Source organism: Entelurus aequoreus, linkage group LG19 (assembly GCF_033978785.1).
Source record: "Entelurus aequoreus isolate RoL-2023_Sb linkage group LG19, RoL_Eaeq_v1.1, whole genome shotgun sequence".
NCBI lineage: Eukaryota > Metazoa > Chordata > Actinopteri > Syngnathiformes > Syngnathidae > Entelurus > Entelurus aequoreus.
In genome coordinates this window covers 26,095,449-26,114,941 of record NC_084749.1, presented here as the reverse complement: position 1 = coordinate 26,114,941, position 19,493 = coordinate 26,095,449, and the positions used below count along the sequence as shown (strand labels likewise).

At 38.9% G+C, this 19,493-nt stretch overlaps 1 protein-coding gene across 3 annotated transcripts in view; it reads right to left on the bottom strand.

Moving 5' to 3' along the window:
• The window catches only part of LOC133635232 (glypican-5-like), a 189,952-nt gene that overhangs the window by 156,155 nt on the left and 14,304 nt on the right, over positions 1-19,493 (bottom strand). Inside the window, exon 3 of one of the 3 annotated variants that reach the window (XM_062028176.1) lies at positions 2,757-2,861. In XM_062028176.1, the coding sequence (XP_061884160.1) occupies positions 2,757-2,808 (52 nt within the window). In that variant the 5' untranslated portion in view covers positions 2,809-2,861. Of the gene's footprint in view, positions 1-2,752; positions 3,082-19,493 lie in introns of those variants that run through there. The other 2 variants (XM_062028175.1, XM_062028177.1) reach the window with 2 other exon arrangements.

Genomic DNA, 19,493 nt, shown 5'->3' with positions numbered 1-19,493 from the left:
CACAATAATATCGCACAGTGGCCTTACCATGATGGTATTGTACCGTGAAATTTTGATATCATTACAACCTGAGAATAGACACAGTCAACTCTTCAGACACATATCAAAAAAATGTGAACAGTGGAATTTTAATATTGTAGGGGAAAAATTATAGCCACCTACAACATTTCACATAAATACACACATTAGTTAATGAATGTGCACATCTGCCAGTGCCAGATCCCCTAATTGACAAGAAAGATACACAACTTTCAATATGCAGTAAACAAAGTGAACATGTCAGACTTTTCAGTATAAACACAACGTCAAAATTTGGATTTCACTAGTGGGGGACATACAAATGTTTTGCGCACAGGAGGCGTGGAATTCGATGTATGTTTTGGAGTAATATAAATGGTAAACAATTTGTTGAATCATTTACTTTTGTTTACGAAACAACACAATTAACAGAATAAATGAAATAACTATTTTTTTTCAAGAATGCCTTGTGATTTAGTTTAATGTTTCCAGTGTATGCTCTGACTAGGAACCAAACCATGTTTGCTGTAACAAAATATTGTTACTTAAACCTTTGCGCTACCAATCACCAGCAACTTAGTTGCAATTTGTGTTGCTATTCCATTAGTGCAGGTTTTGGTCAACAATATAACTTGACTCCTCTTGTTTGGATTTTGTATTTGTCTTACTTGTTTGTGATACAAATTGCTGTGTGGAGGCCAAACTGCTTTTATCTTGTATGTGCCTGCTAATTGGTCAGCTGTTGCATGCTGTCAATCATTGCCATGCTGGCAAGAAGGCAGCTCCAAAAAGCCCATCAATGATCTTAAAGGGGAACTGCACTTATTTTGGAATTTTGCCTACCATTGAAAATCCTTATGTAAGACAAGCACGCATATATCTTTTTTTTAAACTCTAAATAGTAAATACATTCGATCAAAGATCTGCTTACAACGGAGCCAATAGGGGCTGCTCTGTTTTAGCGCTTAAAAAACATCCAAACACCCCCATTAATATTTGATATAATGATGTAACTACATATGTTATGTAGTAACAGGCACATTTATAATAACATTTAATGTTTACGTATTTAGCTCATTTTAAGCATACGGCGATGCATTAATTTTACAAACGCATCACAACGTTTGCTTTTTTCTTCAACAACATCACCGATTACGACTCACTGCAGACTTCAGGAGAGCTAACAAACATAATATAACATCCCTTACTGTACAATGTCCACTGTCACTGGGATGCCGACTGTTAGGATGTTGCCATATTCCCGTTTAGATGAAAAATTACTCATAATTCTCGCAAAGAAAAAAAGTGGGTGCAACCAAGCATTGTTTTGTGTCTTTCTCACCATTTCCGGGTCTAAATTGGATGTCAAAGTTGACCAACTTGTCGGATTATGTCCACATCCATCTACTACCAAGGAGAGAGGCATTATTTATGATCTACAATAAACTTTCACAAGCTCCAAGGCATGAAAGCAGCTCACCAGCCGATGATGTCAATATAGCAGCATAAGCTAGTTAGCGGGCTGTGATATACCGGGTAAATAGTTTGTCTGCGTTAGCGATTATTATTAAAAATATCACTAATACTTGGTTAATATTCAGGCCATGAAATGTAAATGGAGTATTGTTGGCACTTTTTGAATGGTTATATATTAGATTTTATGGGCGGAGTAGAGGACCTCCGATTGGCTCCGCTGTAAGCGGACTTTTATTTACATTTATTTACGAGATACAATGCATTAAAACACATTTGTCTTTGTGTCTTTCATAATAAATGTGAATGACAGGCAAAATTTTAAAAAAAGTGCAGTTCCCCTTTGAAGGGACTCGCTTCAAACTGAGCGGCCTGTTTCCATTTGGCGTTTGTGTTTAACATTTAATAGTGCAACATTATTTTTGGACGTTAAAACTGCTTTTTAAAAGCGTGCAGGGGACATTTCTCCGCAGTTTCCCGCCGAATTACATCCATAGCACTACAGAGGGTGCATGTGATGAGCAAAAATAATACACAATTCATCAATCTGCAATATCTTTATAGTGTCACTAAAGGCAATTCATACAACGCAATGATGAATAAAACCACCTTGTTGCGCACATCTCTCCCTCCTGGTACAGTTTTTGACAGAAAAGGCTTTTTTATTCCTATAATAAATGGACATGGCCCTATGGTCAGGAAATACTAGAGAACGATGAAATCGCAGGGGAAATTCTGCGGTTGCAGTGCAGATTTGACATCCATTACTATATCAGAATAAGGGAGACAGCCTAAGCTGGATGCATAAACAAAAACACTTTCAAACCAGACTGCCTAACAGCGCCTCATAGCAACATGTTAGCCTACTGTCTGTATGTGGCAGGTTATTTATGTGCATTTTAAACAGAAATAGCCTCGCACTGTGAGGTGCTGGCCTACTAGCACAGTGATGATGGCCTCAATTTGGCGTTTGGCATTGTGTTACGAAAGTTAGGGGTCCTAACTTTGGTTGGGTGTTAAACATGGCCCTTTTCACAAACTATGGGTGACATTTTATTTCTTCAAGAAATCAACCATTAGAAAATTGTCAAGCTTAAACCACAATAAGTCTGTCCAATTGATTGCATGTGCTTTTTAAATAACTGCTTATTTGTAGATATTATGTTGTCATGATACTAGGAATAGTGTGTTTTAATTTAGATCTTTTGCATGTCCTTCCGGTTATTACATGCAATGACGATGAAAAAAAAATTTTACTCACTGACCTGTTTGGGGTCTGTCTGGCACCAGCTCCACTTGGCCTATTTGGCGCATCATGTATGCTGTCTTCACCTCATGACAGCTGTCTGCATAGGCTGATCTGCAGCCAGCTTCCGGTACAAAAAACAAATATAACAAAATCACCCAACACAAATCCACGTTTTGCAAGACAGCGCGGAACATTGCAACATCTCAGTGAGGAAAAGGAGAAAGACGACAAGAGAAAGGTCAGAAGTGGACGGTAAATGTGACTCCTGAGAAAGTCCCTCTGTGTACACTAAGAGTGAAAACTGCAATGTGAAGCCTGAGCCTGCCTGGAGCCCACTGCCCTTATAGTGCCCCCACTCCTCTCCCTCTTGTGCTCGCTCTCTCTTTCTCACTGGCCTACCCCTCTTCCACTTCCCCACTACTTGATTGCATAATTGACATGTGCAAACATTGTTATGTTTGAAAGTAAGAAACCTACTGAAAACATGTGAAGCTGCCATTGATTATTTAATGATCTCATGAGAAATTTACACAGAGGGAAGGGATTTATATGGCCCCATTCTTGGATGGATCTCCCGTGAGAAAAAGGGGGGATAGTGCAAACCCCCAATTCGTCACGGTTCATGTGTCAGGTAAACAGCAACAAATGGGGCCTTATGAATCTTCTTCCGATTGTAAAATGTGTTAACCCCTTGACTTATATGCAGCAGCCAATGTTGACCTCGGATTAAATTCAACCAGACCAGAAATGTAAAGTAAGAGCCATAGCATCGATACCAAGTGTAGTATCACTATCGGTTCAATACAGATTGATATTTTTCGTTCTCTTCTGTTTATTTTCACAAATATCTGTTTTGTTATGTGGTACATATTGTCAAATTGTTGTGTTAATTAGTACTCAGAGACTCAGAGAATAAGTCCTTGGACTTCACAGGAAGGTTTTGGGACCAAAAAGCCTAAGGATTTAAATTGTATTTAAATTTGAGCCAATGGTAGTATTTGTTATTTTGGATTTTTGGCTATACGGTAGTTATCTCCAAAATTTGTATGCAAGGAAAAGCAATACTGTGATAATTATATTCATTTGTTTGTATTGTCACATGGTTTTATATTGTTGTATTTGTGCTGTTCATAAATAAGGTTATTGTGAAAAATGTATTTTTGTCTTCCAATACGTTTTAATTATAATCATATCAAACAGGCAAACTCATTCAAATTTAACATTTTGTAAATGAAAAATATCGGTATAACTATCAATATTGGCAATAATCCCCTGTACTGGGTTTAGAAGTATTGGTACCATCATTTGCAGTATCGCCCACTCCATGTGGAAAGAATATAAGGGTATAAGCACTACCTGCTGGTCATTGAAGGCACATACAGGATTTTTATTTATTTCATTATATTTTTCTTTTGTAGAAAAAACTGTGGAAAATTAAAACAGTATTTTAGGTAACGAGTCTCTCTTGTCCCATTCTCAAGTATCATTTGCCCCCATTTGTTTTTGTTTAATTTATTAATGTATTCATTGTATTTTAATCTGGCCTGTGCAAAATGTATTTCAATGTGATTTTATATTCTATCCTTTTTATAGGGAACTTTAAATACATTTACATTTTACAATCTTACCAAATGTTTGTTTTCTTTTAGTGTGGTCGATACTCGTACTGCATATTTGAGCTTTTACTCTTTCCTGTATGTTTATAGGCTGTCCTCATTTTGCTGGCAGCAAAACAAGTTTACCTTATATCACCAGGCACAAAACCCAAAACCAGTGAAGTTGGCACGTTGTGTAAATTGTAAGTAAAAACAGAATACAATGATTTGCAAATCCTTTTCAACCTATATTCAATTGAAAACACTGCAAAGACAAGATACTTAACGTTCTAACTGGTAAACTTTGTTATTTTTTGCAAATATTAGCTCATTTTAAATTTCATACCTGCAACAAGTTTTTTTTAAAAGCTGGCACAAGTGGCAAAAAAGACAGAGAAAGTTGAAGAATGCTCATTAAACACTAATTGGGAACAGGTGGGTGCCATGATTGGGTATAAAAGCAGCTTCCATGAAATGTTCAGTCATTCACAAACAAGGATGGGCCGAGGGTCACCACTTTGTCAACAAATGCGTGAGCAAATTGTCGAACAGTTTAAGAACAACATTTCTCAACGAGCTATTGCAAGGAATTTAGGAATTTCACCATCTACGGTCCGTAATATCCTCCAAAGGTTCAGAGAATCTGGAGAAATCACTTCACGTAAGCGGCAAGGCTGAAAACCAACATTGAATGCCCGTGACCTTCGATCCCTCAGGCAGTACTGCATCAAAAACCGACATCATTGTGTAAAATATATCACCAGATGGGCTCAGGGACACTTCAGAAAACCACTGTCAGTAATTACAGCTTGTCACTACATCTGTAAGTGCAAGTTAAAACTCTACTATGCAAAGCCAAAGCCATTTATCAACAACACCCAGAAACACCGCCGACTTTGCTGGGCCCGAGCTCATCTAAAATGGACTGATGCAAAGTGGAAAAGTGTTCTGTGGTCTGACAAGTCCACATTTCAAATTGTTTTTTGAAACTGTGGACGTCGTGTCCTCCAGACCAAAGAGGAAAAGAACCATACTGATTGTTGTAGGCGCAAAGTTCAAAAGCCAGCATCTGTGATGGTATGGGAGTGTATTAGTGCCCAAAGCATGGGTAACTTACACATACCATTAATGCTGAAAGGTACATACAGGTTTTGGAGCAACAAAAAATTGCCATCCAAGCAACGTCTTTTTCATGGACGCCCCTGCTTATTTCAGCAAGACAATGCCAAGCCACATTTTGCATGTGTTACAATAGCGTGGCTTTGTAGTAAAAGAGTGCGGATACTAGACTGGCCTGCCAGTAGTCCAGACCTGTCTCCCATTGAAAATGTGTGGCGCATTATGAAGCGTAAAATACGACAACGGACTGTTGAACAACTTAGGCTGTACATCAAGCAAGAATGGGAAAGAATTCCACCTAAAAAACTTCAAAAATTGGTCTCTTCAGTTCCCAAACATTTACTGAGTGTTGTTAAAAGGAATGGCCATGTAACACAGTGGTAAAAAATACCCCTCTGCGACAATGTGTTGCTGCCATTAAATTTTAAGTTAATGATTATTTGTTCAAAAAAATTTAGTTTCTCTGTTCGAACAATATATATCTTGTCTTTGCAGTATATTCAATTGAATATAAGTTGAAAAGGAATTGCAAATCATTGTAATCTGTTTTTATTCACGATACACAACATGCCAACTTCACTGGTTTTGGGTTTTGTATAAATGAAGTAACCTAACCTAACCTCTTAGTTGTATTTGCTACATGCTTGTCCTGCAATGTAAAAACATTATCTCAGAATTAACAACTATGCTATAATCTGTCTCATTTACAGTCTGTAAAGCAGATTGTTCATTTGTGTGCATTTTCCTGATTTTAAAAAAAGACCAGGCCCACTTTTAAATTAAATTATGTAATGAAACATGACAATAAATTACAGGATTCATCAACAAAGCAGAATAAGATTTTAAGAAATCAACAGCATACCATTTACGAATACCTTCATTTGTCACTTTCTCATCTTTTCTTCACTTTCGTTTTCCTTTACAAACAACATCCTGTATCCGTCTCTTCCTTACACTTCACACAATGTTTCTATTTTCTGTTCTCCAAGAAACCATTCACGTAACGTAAGGTTATAAACATCCTTTTCCCATATTTTCTCAAACCATCCTCTTCACCCTCAATCTTCCTTCACCTGCTCTCTCTTCCTCTCTCTCTCCCTCTCTCACAATATAAACACAATAATCCATAATAATCAGTCTTATAAAATACAACAGGGTCAGCAGCAATCTAAAACCATGTCATGCATCATTATTTATCTCTTAACAATTTTTCCTCCTTCATAACCTGCATTTTATAATTTTAGCTTTAGATATGATTTAGGGCAGTGGTTTTCAACCTTTTTTCCCAGTAAAATAAAGAAATAAAATACAGCATAATGTCATCAATTTCTGATTTATTAAATTGTATAACAGTGCAACATATTGCTCATTTGTTGTGGTCTTACTTGAACTATTTGGACAACAAAAAAAAAAAAAAAGAATAACTAAAACGTTTTAAAATTAAACAAGTGATTAAATTATAATAAAGATTTCTAAGATGGCGGCGCTTCAAGGCAGCGGCTTCTTGCGAGCGCTCCTGGAAGTGTAGACCGATTTGGCAAAAACACCCGTCAATTCAGTCAATTTCATGGCTGGCTCACAGCGTGTTCACTCCGTGATCACTTACGACCGACTTACGATTCTGGATGTGGAGAGATCGGGCCATTTTGGGCTGAAAGATGTGTGTACGGTGGACCTACTCGCTAGCTTGGGAATTCTTCGCGAGCTACATCCAGCAGTGGCCTTTGAAGCAGCGGCGTCCACTACCAGCGGAGACCGTCAACGAAAGAGACGTAAGCGATGCGCTCGGAAGCAGAAGCGGGGGTGTCGGGCGGGGCTAACAACAAAGCTAAATGCGTTGTTGTTAGCGGGGCTAACGAAAAAGCTAAATGCTAATCCACAAAGAAGCGCTAATAAGGAGTCTGTTAAGCTACAACTAGCCAGCGCCAGGCTGGATAATCCCTGCACACATAGCAATTCTCTTAGAATAATATACAACTCACGTAATGTTTTTTCTGCGTCAGAGGTGGACATGCATTTTACTGAGGTGGCAAACAATCTAAAAATTCCTGTCATATCAATTCCTAGATATGGTCGAAATTATTTAAAGTGCACTACGCATAATAAACCTAACATTATTAATATTGCTACTACGGATACTTTCAACAAAAACTCCTCAAAACAGCCCACTACCTATAATATGGGCTTTTTAAACATAAGGTCATTGTCTTCCAAAACGTTATTAGTTAATGAAGTCATCAGAGACAACAATCTTGATGTCGTTGGTCTAGCCGAGACCTGGCTCAAACCAGACGAATTTTTTGCGCTGGGTGAGGCGTCTCCTCCTGGCTATACGGGAACGCATATTGCCCGTCCCATTAAAAGGGGTGGGGGTGTTGCACTAATATACAACAAAAACTTTAGCCTTACCTCGGACCTAAATAATAAATATAACTTGTTTGAGGTGCTTACTGTGAGGTTTGTCACACCGCTGCCTCTGCACCTGGCTGTCATCTACCGCCCCCCAGGGCCCTATTCGGACTTTATCAATGAATTTTCAGAGTTCGTTGCTGATCTAGTGACGCACGCCGACAATATAATCATAATGGGAGACTTTAACATCCATATGAATACCCCATCGGACCCTCCATGCGTGGCGCTCCAGACTATAATTGATAGCTGTGGTCTTACACAAATAATAAATGAACCCACGCATCGCAACGGTAATACGATAGATCTAGTGCTTGTCAGGGGTGTCACCACCTCTAAAGTTACGATACTCCCGTACACTAAAGTAATGTCCGATCATTACCTTATAAAATTCGAAGTTCTGACTCATTGTCAACAAACTAATAATAATAATAATAACTACTATAGCAGCCGCAACATTAATGCTGCCACAACGACGACTCTTACTGACCTACTGCCTTCGGTAATGGCACCATTCCCAAATTATGTGGGCTCTATTGATAACCTCACTAACAGCTTTAACGACGCCCTGCGCGACACCATTGATAGTGTAGCACCGCTAAAGCAAAAAAGGGCCCCTAAAAGGCGTACCCCATGGTTTACAGAAGAAACTAAAGCCCAGAAATTATCATGTAGAAAGCTGGAACGCAAATGGCGTGCGACTAAACTTGAGGTTTTCCATCAAGCACGGAGTGATAGTTTAATAACTTATAAACGCATGCTTACCTCAGCTAAAGCTAAATATTACTCAAATCTCATCCACCTCAACAAAAATGATCCTAAATTTTTGATTAGTACAGTAGCATCGCTAACCCAACAAGGGACTCCTCCCAGTAGCTCCACCCACTCAGCAGATGACTTTATGAATTTCTTTAATAAGAAAATTGAAGTCATTAGAAAAGAGATTAAAGACAATGCATCTCAGCTACAACTGGGTTTTATTAACACAAATACGACTGTATATACGACGGACACTGCCCTCCAAAATAGTTTCTCTCTCTTTGATGAAATAACATTGGAGGAATTGTTAAAATGTGTAAATGGGACAAAACAAACAACATGTTTACTTGACCCAATTCCTGGGAAACTTATCAAGGAGCTTTTTGTTTTATTAGGTCCATCAGTGTTAAATATTATAAACTTATCACTTTCCTCTGGTACTGTTCCCCTAGCATTCAAAAAAGCGGTTATTCATCCTCTACTCAAAAGACCTTACCTCGATCCTGACCTCATGGTGAACTACCGGCCGGTGTCCCACCTTCCGTTTATCTCGAAAATTCTCGAAAAAATTGTCGCACAGCAGCTAAATGAACACTTAGCGTCTAACAATCTCTGTGAACGTTTTCAATCCAGTTTCAGGGCAAATCACTCTACGGAGACAGCCCTCGCAAAAATGACTAATGATCTATTGCTAACGATGGATTCTGATGCGTCATCTATGTTGCTGCTTCTTGATCTTAGCGCCGCTTTCGATACTGTTGATCATAATATTTTATTAGAGCGTATCAAAACGCGTATTGGGATGTCAGACTTAGCCTTGTCTTGGTTTAACTCTTATCTAACTGACAGGATGCAGTGTGTCTCCCATAACAATGTGACCTCGGACTATGTTAAGGTAACGTGCGGAGTTCCCCAGGGTTCGGTTCTTGGCCCTGCACTCTTTAGTATTTACATGCTGCCGCTAGGTGACATCATACGCAAATACGGTGTTAGCTTTCACTGTTATGCGGATGACACCCAACTCTACATGCCCCTAGAGTTGACCAACACGCCGGATTGTAGTCAGCTGGAGGCGTGTCTTAATGAAATTAAACAATGGATGTCCGCTAACTTTTTGCAACTCAACGCTAAGAAAACGGAAATGCTGATTATCGGTCCTGCTCAACACCGACATCTATTTAATAATACCACCTTAACATTTGACAACCAAACAATTAAACAAGGCGACTCGGTAAAGAATCTGGGTATTATCTTCGACCCAACTCTCTTGTTTGAGTCACACATTAAGAGTGTTACTAAAACGGCCTTCTTTCATCTCCGTAATATCGCTAAAATTCGTTCCATTTTGTCCACAAGCGATGCTGAGATCATTATCCATGCGTTCGTTACATCTCGTCTCGATTACTGTAACGTTTTATTTTCGGGCCTCCCTGTGTCTAACATTAAAAGATTACAGATGGTACAAAATGCGGCTGCTAGACTTTTGACAAAAACAAGAAAGTTTGATCATATTACGCCTATACTGGCTCACTTGCACTGGCTTCCTGTGCACCTAAGATGCGACTTTAAGGTTTTACTACTTACGTATAAAATACTACACGGTCAAGCTCCTGCCTATCTTGCCGATTGTATTGTACCATATGTCCCGGCAAGAAATCTGCGTTCAAAGAACTCCGGCTTATTAGTGATTCCCAGAGCCCAAAAAAAGTCTGCGGGCTATAGAGCGTTTTCTATTCGGGCTCCAATATTATGGAATGCCCTCCCGGTAAAAGTTAGAGATGCTACCTCAGTAGAAGCATTTAAGTCTCATCTTAAAACTCATTTGTATACTCTAGCCTTTAAATAGACTCCCTTTTTAGACCAGTTGATCTGCCGTTTCCTTTCTTTTCTTTTCTACTCTGCTCCGGGGTGGACCGCTAGCCTGTTCATCGGATGGGGACATCTCTACGCTGTTGACCCGTCTCCGCTCGGGATGGTTCCTGCTGGCCCCACCATGGACTGGACTTTCGCTGATGTGTTGGACTTTCACAATATTATGTCAGACCCACTCGACATCCATTGCGGGGGGGGGGTTACCCACATATGCGGTCCTCTCCAAGGTTTCTCATAGTCATTCACATTGACGTCCCACTGGGGTGAGTTTTCCTTGCCCGTATGTGGGCTCTGTACCGAGGATGTCGTTGTGGCTTGTACAGCCCTTTGAGACACTTGTGATTTAGGGCTATATAAATAAACATTGATTGATTGATTGATATACATATAATCTATCATCAACCAATTTGTGTGAGCACTTTAACAGTACAGATTAGACATATTAACAATCATACACATTTACACACAGAAAAGAAAAGAAAAAGAATGACCGAAAAAGGAATAGGCGGAAGCCAAAGCTTATATTGGCCTATCCTATACATTCACTGAACATTAAAATGACCTGGACCATCAACGTTAAAAGATGAAAGTAATTGTTACTATATTTTATAATGTTCAAAAAACTTTACTTTTCAAGGGTCTCTTAAACCATAACAAAAAACTACATGTGTTCAGCTGATCAATGAGGATGGTCCATCATTTAACTCCTAAAACTGAAATACATTTGTATTTTTATTTTTATTTTACTTGACCTATTTCAAAAATCAATATCCCCGTAAATGATAGGTTTCTCCTCATAATGTAAATAAGCTAAGAATACAAACTGGAAGGCTGTTGTTCTTTACTCGAAACATAATTGCCATTGTTTTAAAAATAGATTATCTGAACATTTAACACATTATAACTTATAAAAAAATGGATTGGTAGGATCATAATAATAATGCTTTGTGTATTATTGAAATGAGCCTTTTAAGTTTAAGTATTGGGTCTATATTTCTTCTATAAACATTTCCCCAAACTTCAAAACAATGTTACATATGGAAAAAAAATAAAAATAAATGAATGACACAACATATGCAGACATTTCTTATTCAGCATGTGTTTTACTTTATACCGAATGGCAATGGATTTGGATATTTTTCTTTAATATGTTCAATATGCGGCTTCCAACATATTAATGATCAATTACTATTCTCAAGAATGTAGTTCATATACTCTGTCAATTTCCACTTGATTCAACTTTAATTTTTGTTTCACAATTTGACTTTGCACCCTGGACAGGTCGCCACCTCATCACAGGGCCAACACAGATAGATAGACAGACAACATTCACACACTAGGGCAAATGTAGTCTTATTAATTTCCCCATATTGAGATCTATTACTTAAAATAACTACTTAACCACTATTGTGAAACACCTTTCTAATTTATGGGATATTGGGATAGGATTGAGGAAGATGTCTGCTGTGGTGGAGGTGAGTTTGGAAATAAATTTAATAAAAGTAAGTTTAAGTCGGGTAACTTTGAAGTGTAGTCTGACATTTTTAATTTGGAGTCATTTATTTTTATTTAGACATTGCAGTACACCATACTTCTGGATGGTGAGCTAAAAGAGGATAATGGCATGACCGAATAAAGTTAAAGTTAAAGTTAAAGTACCAATGATTGTCACACACACACTAGGTGTGGTGAAATTTGTCCTCTGCATTTGACCCATCCCCTTGGTCACCCCCTGGGAGGTGAGGGGAGCAGTGGGCAGCAGCGGTGCCGCACCCGGGAATCATTTTTGGTGATTTAACCCCCAATTCCAACCCCTGATGCTGAGTGCCAAGCAGGGAGGTAATGGCTCCCAAATTTTTTATGGTCTTTGGTATGACTCGGCCGGGGTTTTGAACTTACAACCTACCGATCTCAGGGCGGACACTCTAACCACTAGGCCACTGAGATGAAGGAGGCAAACCAAATCTCAACAGCTTTCAATTAGCTATAGATTTTGAGAGTATAATGCGAATAACTATAACTTTACAACTGTTTGCTGTGAATAGTGTTGAATAATAATTACAAATAACGGCCTACATTAATAATTAGAATAAGAGCCGATATGTAAAGTGTTAAAAAGAGGAGAAATGTGATTCGGCCTGGCGCTTAGAGCATGGCCTTGTGTGTTTGTTGTGACTAGGTTGGATAACCAGACGGAGAAAGGCAAGGCAAGGCGGGGCAGCTTTGTTTGTGTGGCGCTTTTCATGCACAGGGCAGACTCAAAGTGCTTCACAGACAACAAAGTGAAATGAAAGAAAATACAAGCAAAATTAAAATGCAGACAATAAAAATAAAAACAGTGCGGACGTTAAAAGTTAAAAGATGAAAAGATTTAGCTGAAAGATAAGGAGAAACGTGAATAAAAACATTCTTTTGTTTTGGAGAATATCACGCACAGCGGGAGGTCAGAGTGCAAGCATGACAGCTTGCTCGAACCTACTGATAGACAAATGATAGTTTAAATTAACTTATAGATAATCTTTAAGTGAATTAAAAGGGTACTTAAATACACATGAAGTAGTACGTATAATCTTTGAATTAGGGTTATTGATTAACATTTAATGGGATAGTTAAGACTGATATTAAAACGTGATATGCAAAATTGAACTAACCGAGAGGATATGAAAACGATGGGTGTACATGTTTTGAGTTCCAAATTCTGGAGGGAAAGAACCAACAAAACGTAAAACCAGACAGACGGACTTGGGTGGTAGCCGCGGTTGTCCTAGGTCAAGCTAGGGTGGAAACTGTTATGCAGCCGGGGGACTGCCAACTTCTCTGAACAAGACAAGCTCCAAAGTTGTAGCCAGAACATGCTCACAAAAAATACAGGTGTGACAGAGGACTCCCACAGCAGGACGAACAGCAGGATACGGGACGGCGTGGCGAAGCTGGTAGAGTGGCTGTGCCAGCAACCGGAGTGTTGCTGGTTACTGGGGTTCAATTCCCACCTTCTACCTTCCTAGTCACGTCCGTTGTGTCCTTGGGCAAGACACTTCACCCTTTGCCTCTGATGGCTGCTGGTTAGCGCCTTGCATGGCAGCTCCCGCCATCAGTGTGTGAATGTGTGTGTGAATGGGTAAATGTGGAAATACCGTCAAAGCGCTTTGAGTACCTTGAAGGTAGAAAAGCGCTATACAAGTATAACCCATTTATCAGAAATGTTACCACACCTCCCGCTTTATTTATTCTGTAGACTGCCTGAACTATTTCATAAACTAAATCTTGTCTTGTTTCTGACGCTATGTTTTTTATGCTAGTCAATGCACTGCTGGAGTCCGAGCACACGACTGCTTTTCTTGCTTTATTTTCTTCTATCCAATTAATTGCCATATAAATTGCTACCAATTCTCCCGTAAAAACAGATAATTTATCACTAATTATTTTATTTAATACTATGTTTCCTTGTGGAATAACAGCTGCTGCTCCTACCTTATTATTTATAGTTTTTGATGCATCTGTGTACACCATGATGTTGTCTAAAAACATTTCCTCAATCCATTGTTCTATCTGGTAACTATTTAAATTACTATTCTTTAGTAATTGCATGTTTACATTTGGGTTTTCATACATCCACGGTGGTATTGCGGGGATTGGTACTGTAGGGCTAACTTTAATATTATCAATTTGAACTTTATTACATCTGTCTCCTATTATCCACCCAAAACTATTCATTTTTTTCTTCTCTTTTTCTTGGCAGTTTAATAGTACTTGATGGGTTGGATGTCCTTGCTTGGACCCTCTTAAGTTTGCCCAATAAACTACTGACAGTTGATCTCTCCTCATATCTAAAGGTTTTTCATTCATCTCTACTTGTAATGCTGCAACTGGGGTTGATTTAGTAGCTCCACAACATAATCTTAAAGCCTGTGATTGGATCCTGTCTATTTTCCCAAGTAATGTTTTTGCAGCAGATTGATAAATAATGCATCCATAATCAATAACAGATCGTATTAAACTGATGTATATTGCTTTCAATGTCTACCTATCAGCCCCCCAGTCTTTACCCCTCAAAGCCCTCATTATATTTAACACCTTTTTACTTTTCTCCACTATTTTGCTGATGTGGGTTGACCAGTTAATATTTTTATCAAACCATATACCCAAATATTTAAATACTTGTACCTCTTCTATATTTTCTCCATAGAGTTTAATTTGGATCTTGTTTTGTACTTTCCTCTTTGTAAAATGTATGACTTTTGTCTTTCCAACAGAGAATCTTAAACCCCACGCCGTTCCCCATTCTTGAACTTTATTTACCGCTTTTTTAATCTTCTTTTCTATATGATTAGTATTTCTACCTCTCTTACACATCACTCCATCGTCAGCAAACAGTGCCACATCCACTAACCCTTCCACTTCACTAAAAACTTTATTTATCATTATTGAAAATAATACTGGACTTATTATACTCCCTTGTGGGGTCCCATTTTCCACTTCATATACTCTGCTGTATTCATTCTCTATTTTTACTAATATTTTTCTACTTGTTAAGAAGTCTTTTATCCATCTATACATTTTCCCTCTAATCCCAATTATATTTAGTTTTATCAGCAACCCCTGTTTCCACAACATATCATAAGCTTTCTCTATATCAAAAAATACTGCAATTATACTTTATTTATTTATTTGTCCCTTTCTAATTTCCTCTTCCAGCTGCACTGCTGGGTCGTTTGTGTTTCTTGCTTTGCGAAATCCACTTTGGTAGTTTTTTATTATTTCTTTTGACTCTAAATAATATACTAGTCTTTCATTAATCATTTTTTCTATTACTTTACCCAAATTTGAGGTCAATGCTATCGGCCTATAATTACCTGCCTCTTCCGGGTCTTTCCCTGGTTTGCATATCGGAATTATTACAGCTTCTTTCCACTCTGCTGGTAATTTCCCTTCTTCATATATCCTATTATATAATTTCAAGACCACTTCTTTGCCAATGCTGCTTAAGTTTTTGATCATCTGATAACTCACCTGGTCTTTTCCTGGTGTTGTATTTTTAACCTTTTTCAATATTCGAACCATTTAATTCAAAGAAAATTTCATATCTATAGTGTTAGTTAAACTATTATCATTGTCTTCCACCATTTCCCCAATATTTAAATTAATTGTTTCTTCTCTTTTGTTTTTCTACATTAGAGAGAGGATAAGGGGTTACCTTTAGTCAAAAAAAGATTTACGACCTTAAGGTCAAAAGGTCACAGGGGGGTGGGGTGAAGGGGAGGTCAGAAGGAGGCGGGGCTGAGGGGGGAATACACCTTATGTCAAAATGTGATTGATGGCCCTGTAAGAGGAGGGGTGGGGTGAAGGGGAGGTCAGAAGGAGGCGGGGTTGAGGGGGAGACACCTTATGTCAAAATGTGATTGATGGCCCTGTAAGAGGAGGGGTGGGGTGAAGGGGAGGTCAGAGGAAGGTGGGGCTAAGGGGGGAGACACTTTATGTCAAAATGCGATTTACGACTTTTTGAGTATTAACACATGTACGTACACACACACACATACACTGGTATATGTGAATGGTAAGTCTTTGTTAGTACGAGCATTAAGAGAAAATGGAAAAGATGGAGAAAGCTGTTGTTTCAGTAGGCATGATTAGCGAAACGCCAGTTTCAATTTATAAAAATGATAAAACTTACTACGACGCTCCTCGGAAAAGTAGGATTTTTTTGAATCGTACTCAAATTCCTCCAACCGAGTCTTTGCGTGAGAAGTGGTGCTTGGAGGGTTATGGAATGATTGGATCTTTTGGATACGTTTTCCGATACCAGATGGGAGATATCTGTTTGTTTCAGCTGAAAGAGAGAAGAGACGAAAGCCCTTTTTCGATTGCATCGTCGCTATCAACCGTGGATTGGGATGTTTTAAGTTTGACAATGCCTGATATTTTGTGGCATGATCCTTCTCCGATGGAAAAACGTGTAAAAGGAAGCTTGTTTACTTACCCGACGCTGGATGAGTTGCGTGAGAGAAGAATTTTGTTTAGCGCTACTTGGGAGACGAAATCTTCTGCCTCAGGTCGTTGGTTTTTCCGTGCCAGTCTCCGTGCTCCTAAAATCAACGGATCCTATCAGCCTCAGTCGACCGAACCAGACGTCTTTTCTTTGGAGTCTTTTAACTCTGAATGCGGGGTGTTTACTCCGGTGGTGGTGGTTCCTATAGCGGCATGGCGAGAGTGTATGGGAGAAATGAAGGAGAAGATAGACGTCTTGTTTCGAAGCAGTCGAAATTGGAAATGCGTACTGACGACGAAAAGAAGGTTGTCTTTTGAGACCACACCCCCGACGGAGTACAAAAGGACCTCCCCTGCCAATACATCAACCAATAGTATTTAAAAACAATCTTTCTACTAGTCTGATTGGTCGAAACTTTTTACGGGGCTCCTCCCCTTTGAAAACAATACGCCCCGTAATTTTTTGACCAATCCACAACGGTTTCTTTTTTTCGTACCCTTTAAAAACAAGACAATCTTGCAATTTTGACCAAGCCACATCGGTTCCTTTCTGAACGGGCGATCTCTCAAACAAGAAAATGGCAAACAAGACAAGCAGACGCGTACAGACTTCTTTTATACCACAGGACAAATTTAAACCATCCGTAAACACGGCTGATGAACCATCCGGCATTACGGCTGATGAAGCAGCCCTGAGAGAGATTTTTAATCCTCCCGAGACGATGGTGGATGCAAACGGCGAAGAGACCCCTTCAATTCCGCCGTGTCGCTTCAGCAGATGCTTCGCCAGACAAGGGACGAAAACCAGCGAGGCTACACCGTCTTTGTCAGACAACGATACGGAGGAGGAGGAAAAGGAGAATTGTTTTGTAAACATAACTCAGCCATCATCCCAGCCATCATCTCTGTTACTCTTGGAGCCTACATTGCACATTGACGACGAAACCGACGGGGGTCTGTGGTTGTTTTTCACCAGCACGGTGAAAACGGCCGTGTTTCATCTCCTCAACCACGCCATCTACAATTTCAGGCAAAGCAAGTGCTACGGTTGCTGGGTGAACCATCCGAGCCAAAGACAACACCAATGCTTGGAACCGTACGAGCAGGACTTTTTGTTGTACAACTACGACGGAGTCATCAGGAGTCTACGCAGGCCTAAATTCATTCAGGCCATTCAATGCTTGCTGATGCTTCGTTGCATCAAGGCTGAGGATTCAAAGGTTGAAGCCTATGCAGACTCTTTGCTGTCTCAACTGGGATCTGAGACAAATATCTGGGGGGCTATAGATGGCATGTACAGCGAGCTGGTGGGAAATGATGAAACGATTTTTGGACATTTGGGTATGGTGACAGAGTGTTGGAAAAAATAAAAAAAAAGATGGGTAATTATTGGGGAAATCTTGTCAACTTTGTGGAGAACCATGCTGTTGTATACCCATTGACGGACATGATAGAAGCATTTATTTTAAAACGCGACAAACCTCAAAAACTACAAATTATTCTTGACTTTGCCCGCTCTAAGCCCACCTGGGAAACTGTTGTTTCTTATGCTTCTGACTTTGACATTTTTGAAATGATTTTGTTTGAATGGTCTAAAGAAAAGTCTTTTCAACCTTCACCTTGTCATGTGTTTGTTTTATATGCTCTGTTTGTTGATATGACGATGTATCGGCTGCGCTATGGCATCTCCGTTAATGTTTTGTTTGAACTACAAAAACTACATAATGCGATTAAATGTACCTACGGTATACCTGTTTTATATCAAACGTTGATTATAGTTTATAGTTTATAGAAAAATTGTTTTAGATACAATGTGTTGTTTTTTATAATAAAAACAAAATGTTTTAGATACACTGTGTTGTTTTTTATAATAAAAACAAAATGTTTTAGATACACTGTGTTGTTTTTTTATAATAAAAACAAAATGTTTTAGATACACTGTATTGTTTTTTCATGAATGAATAAAAGAAATGTGTACCAAGCAAACCGAGGTCATTTTTCTGTGTCTTTTCACAATGAACAAAGCTATGGAAAAAGCGTACTATACACCCGCACACCCTGGTAGTTTTGGAGGGGTAGATCGACTCCGTAGAGCTGTACAGGATGAAACGGGGCAACATGTCAAAAGAGAAAAAGTTCAAGAATATTTAATGGGTCAAGATGCCTATACACTCCATCAACCGGTTCGCATCAATTTTCCAAGAAACAGAGTCTTTGTACCTAGACCATTAAATCAATTTCAAGCTGACCTTTGTGACATGCAAGCCTTGGCTAAATATAACGACGGTTTTAATTATTTAATAACGGTCATTGATGTATTTTCCAAGAAGGCTTACGCAAGGGTTTTGAAGAGAAAGACAGCCGAGGATGTGGTTAATTCGTTTCAATCGGTGTTAGAGGAAAGCCAAATCCCTCTTAAACTACAAACTGACGCGGGAAAAGAATTTTTTAACAAAAGTTTTCAAGCTCTGATGAAGAAATACAATATTGTACATTTTTCTACAGCCAGCGATCTCAAAGCCTCGGTGGTTGAAAGATTTAATCGTACTTTGAAAGGAAAAATGTGGAGATATTTTACAGCCAATAATACTAGGCGGTACCTAGACGTCTTACAAGACTTGTTAAAAAGCTACAACCACGGATATCACAGCAGTATTAAAATGAAACCCGCTGATGTAACTTTGGAAAATACTCCTCAAGTGTTTGAAAATCTTTATGGTTCAAACACAGCGTCCAAACACAAATACAAATTTGTCACGGGAGATACGGTGAGAATATCTAAAGTGAGAGGAGTATTTGATAAAAAATACGAACAAAGTTTTACAAACGAGGTGTTTACAATAAACAGACGTCTCCCTCGCACTCCCCCTGCATACAAACTGAAAGATTTTGACGGAGAAATAATAGAGGGTTCTTTTTACGAAGCCGAACTCCAAAAAGTAAAAGAGAGCGAGAACAAGCTCTACCACGTGGAAGAAATTTTAAAACGACGGACGGTTAATGGCAAAAAACAA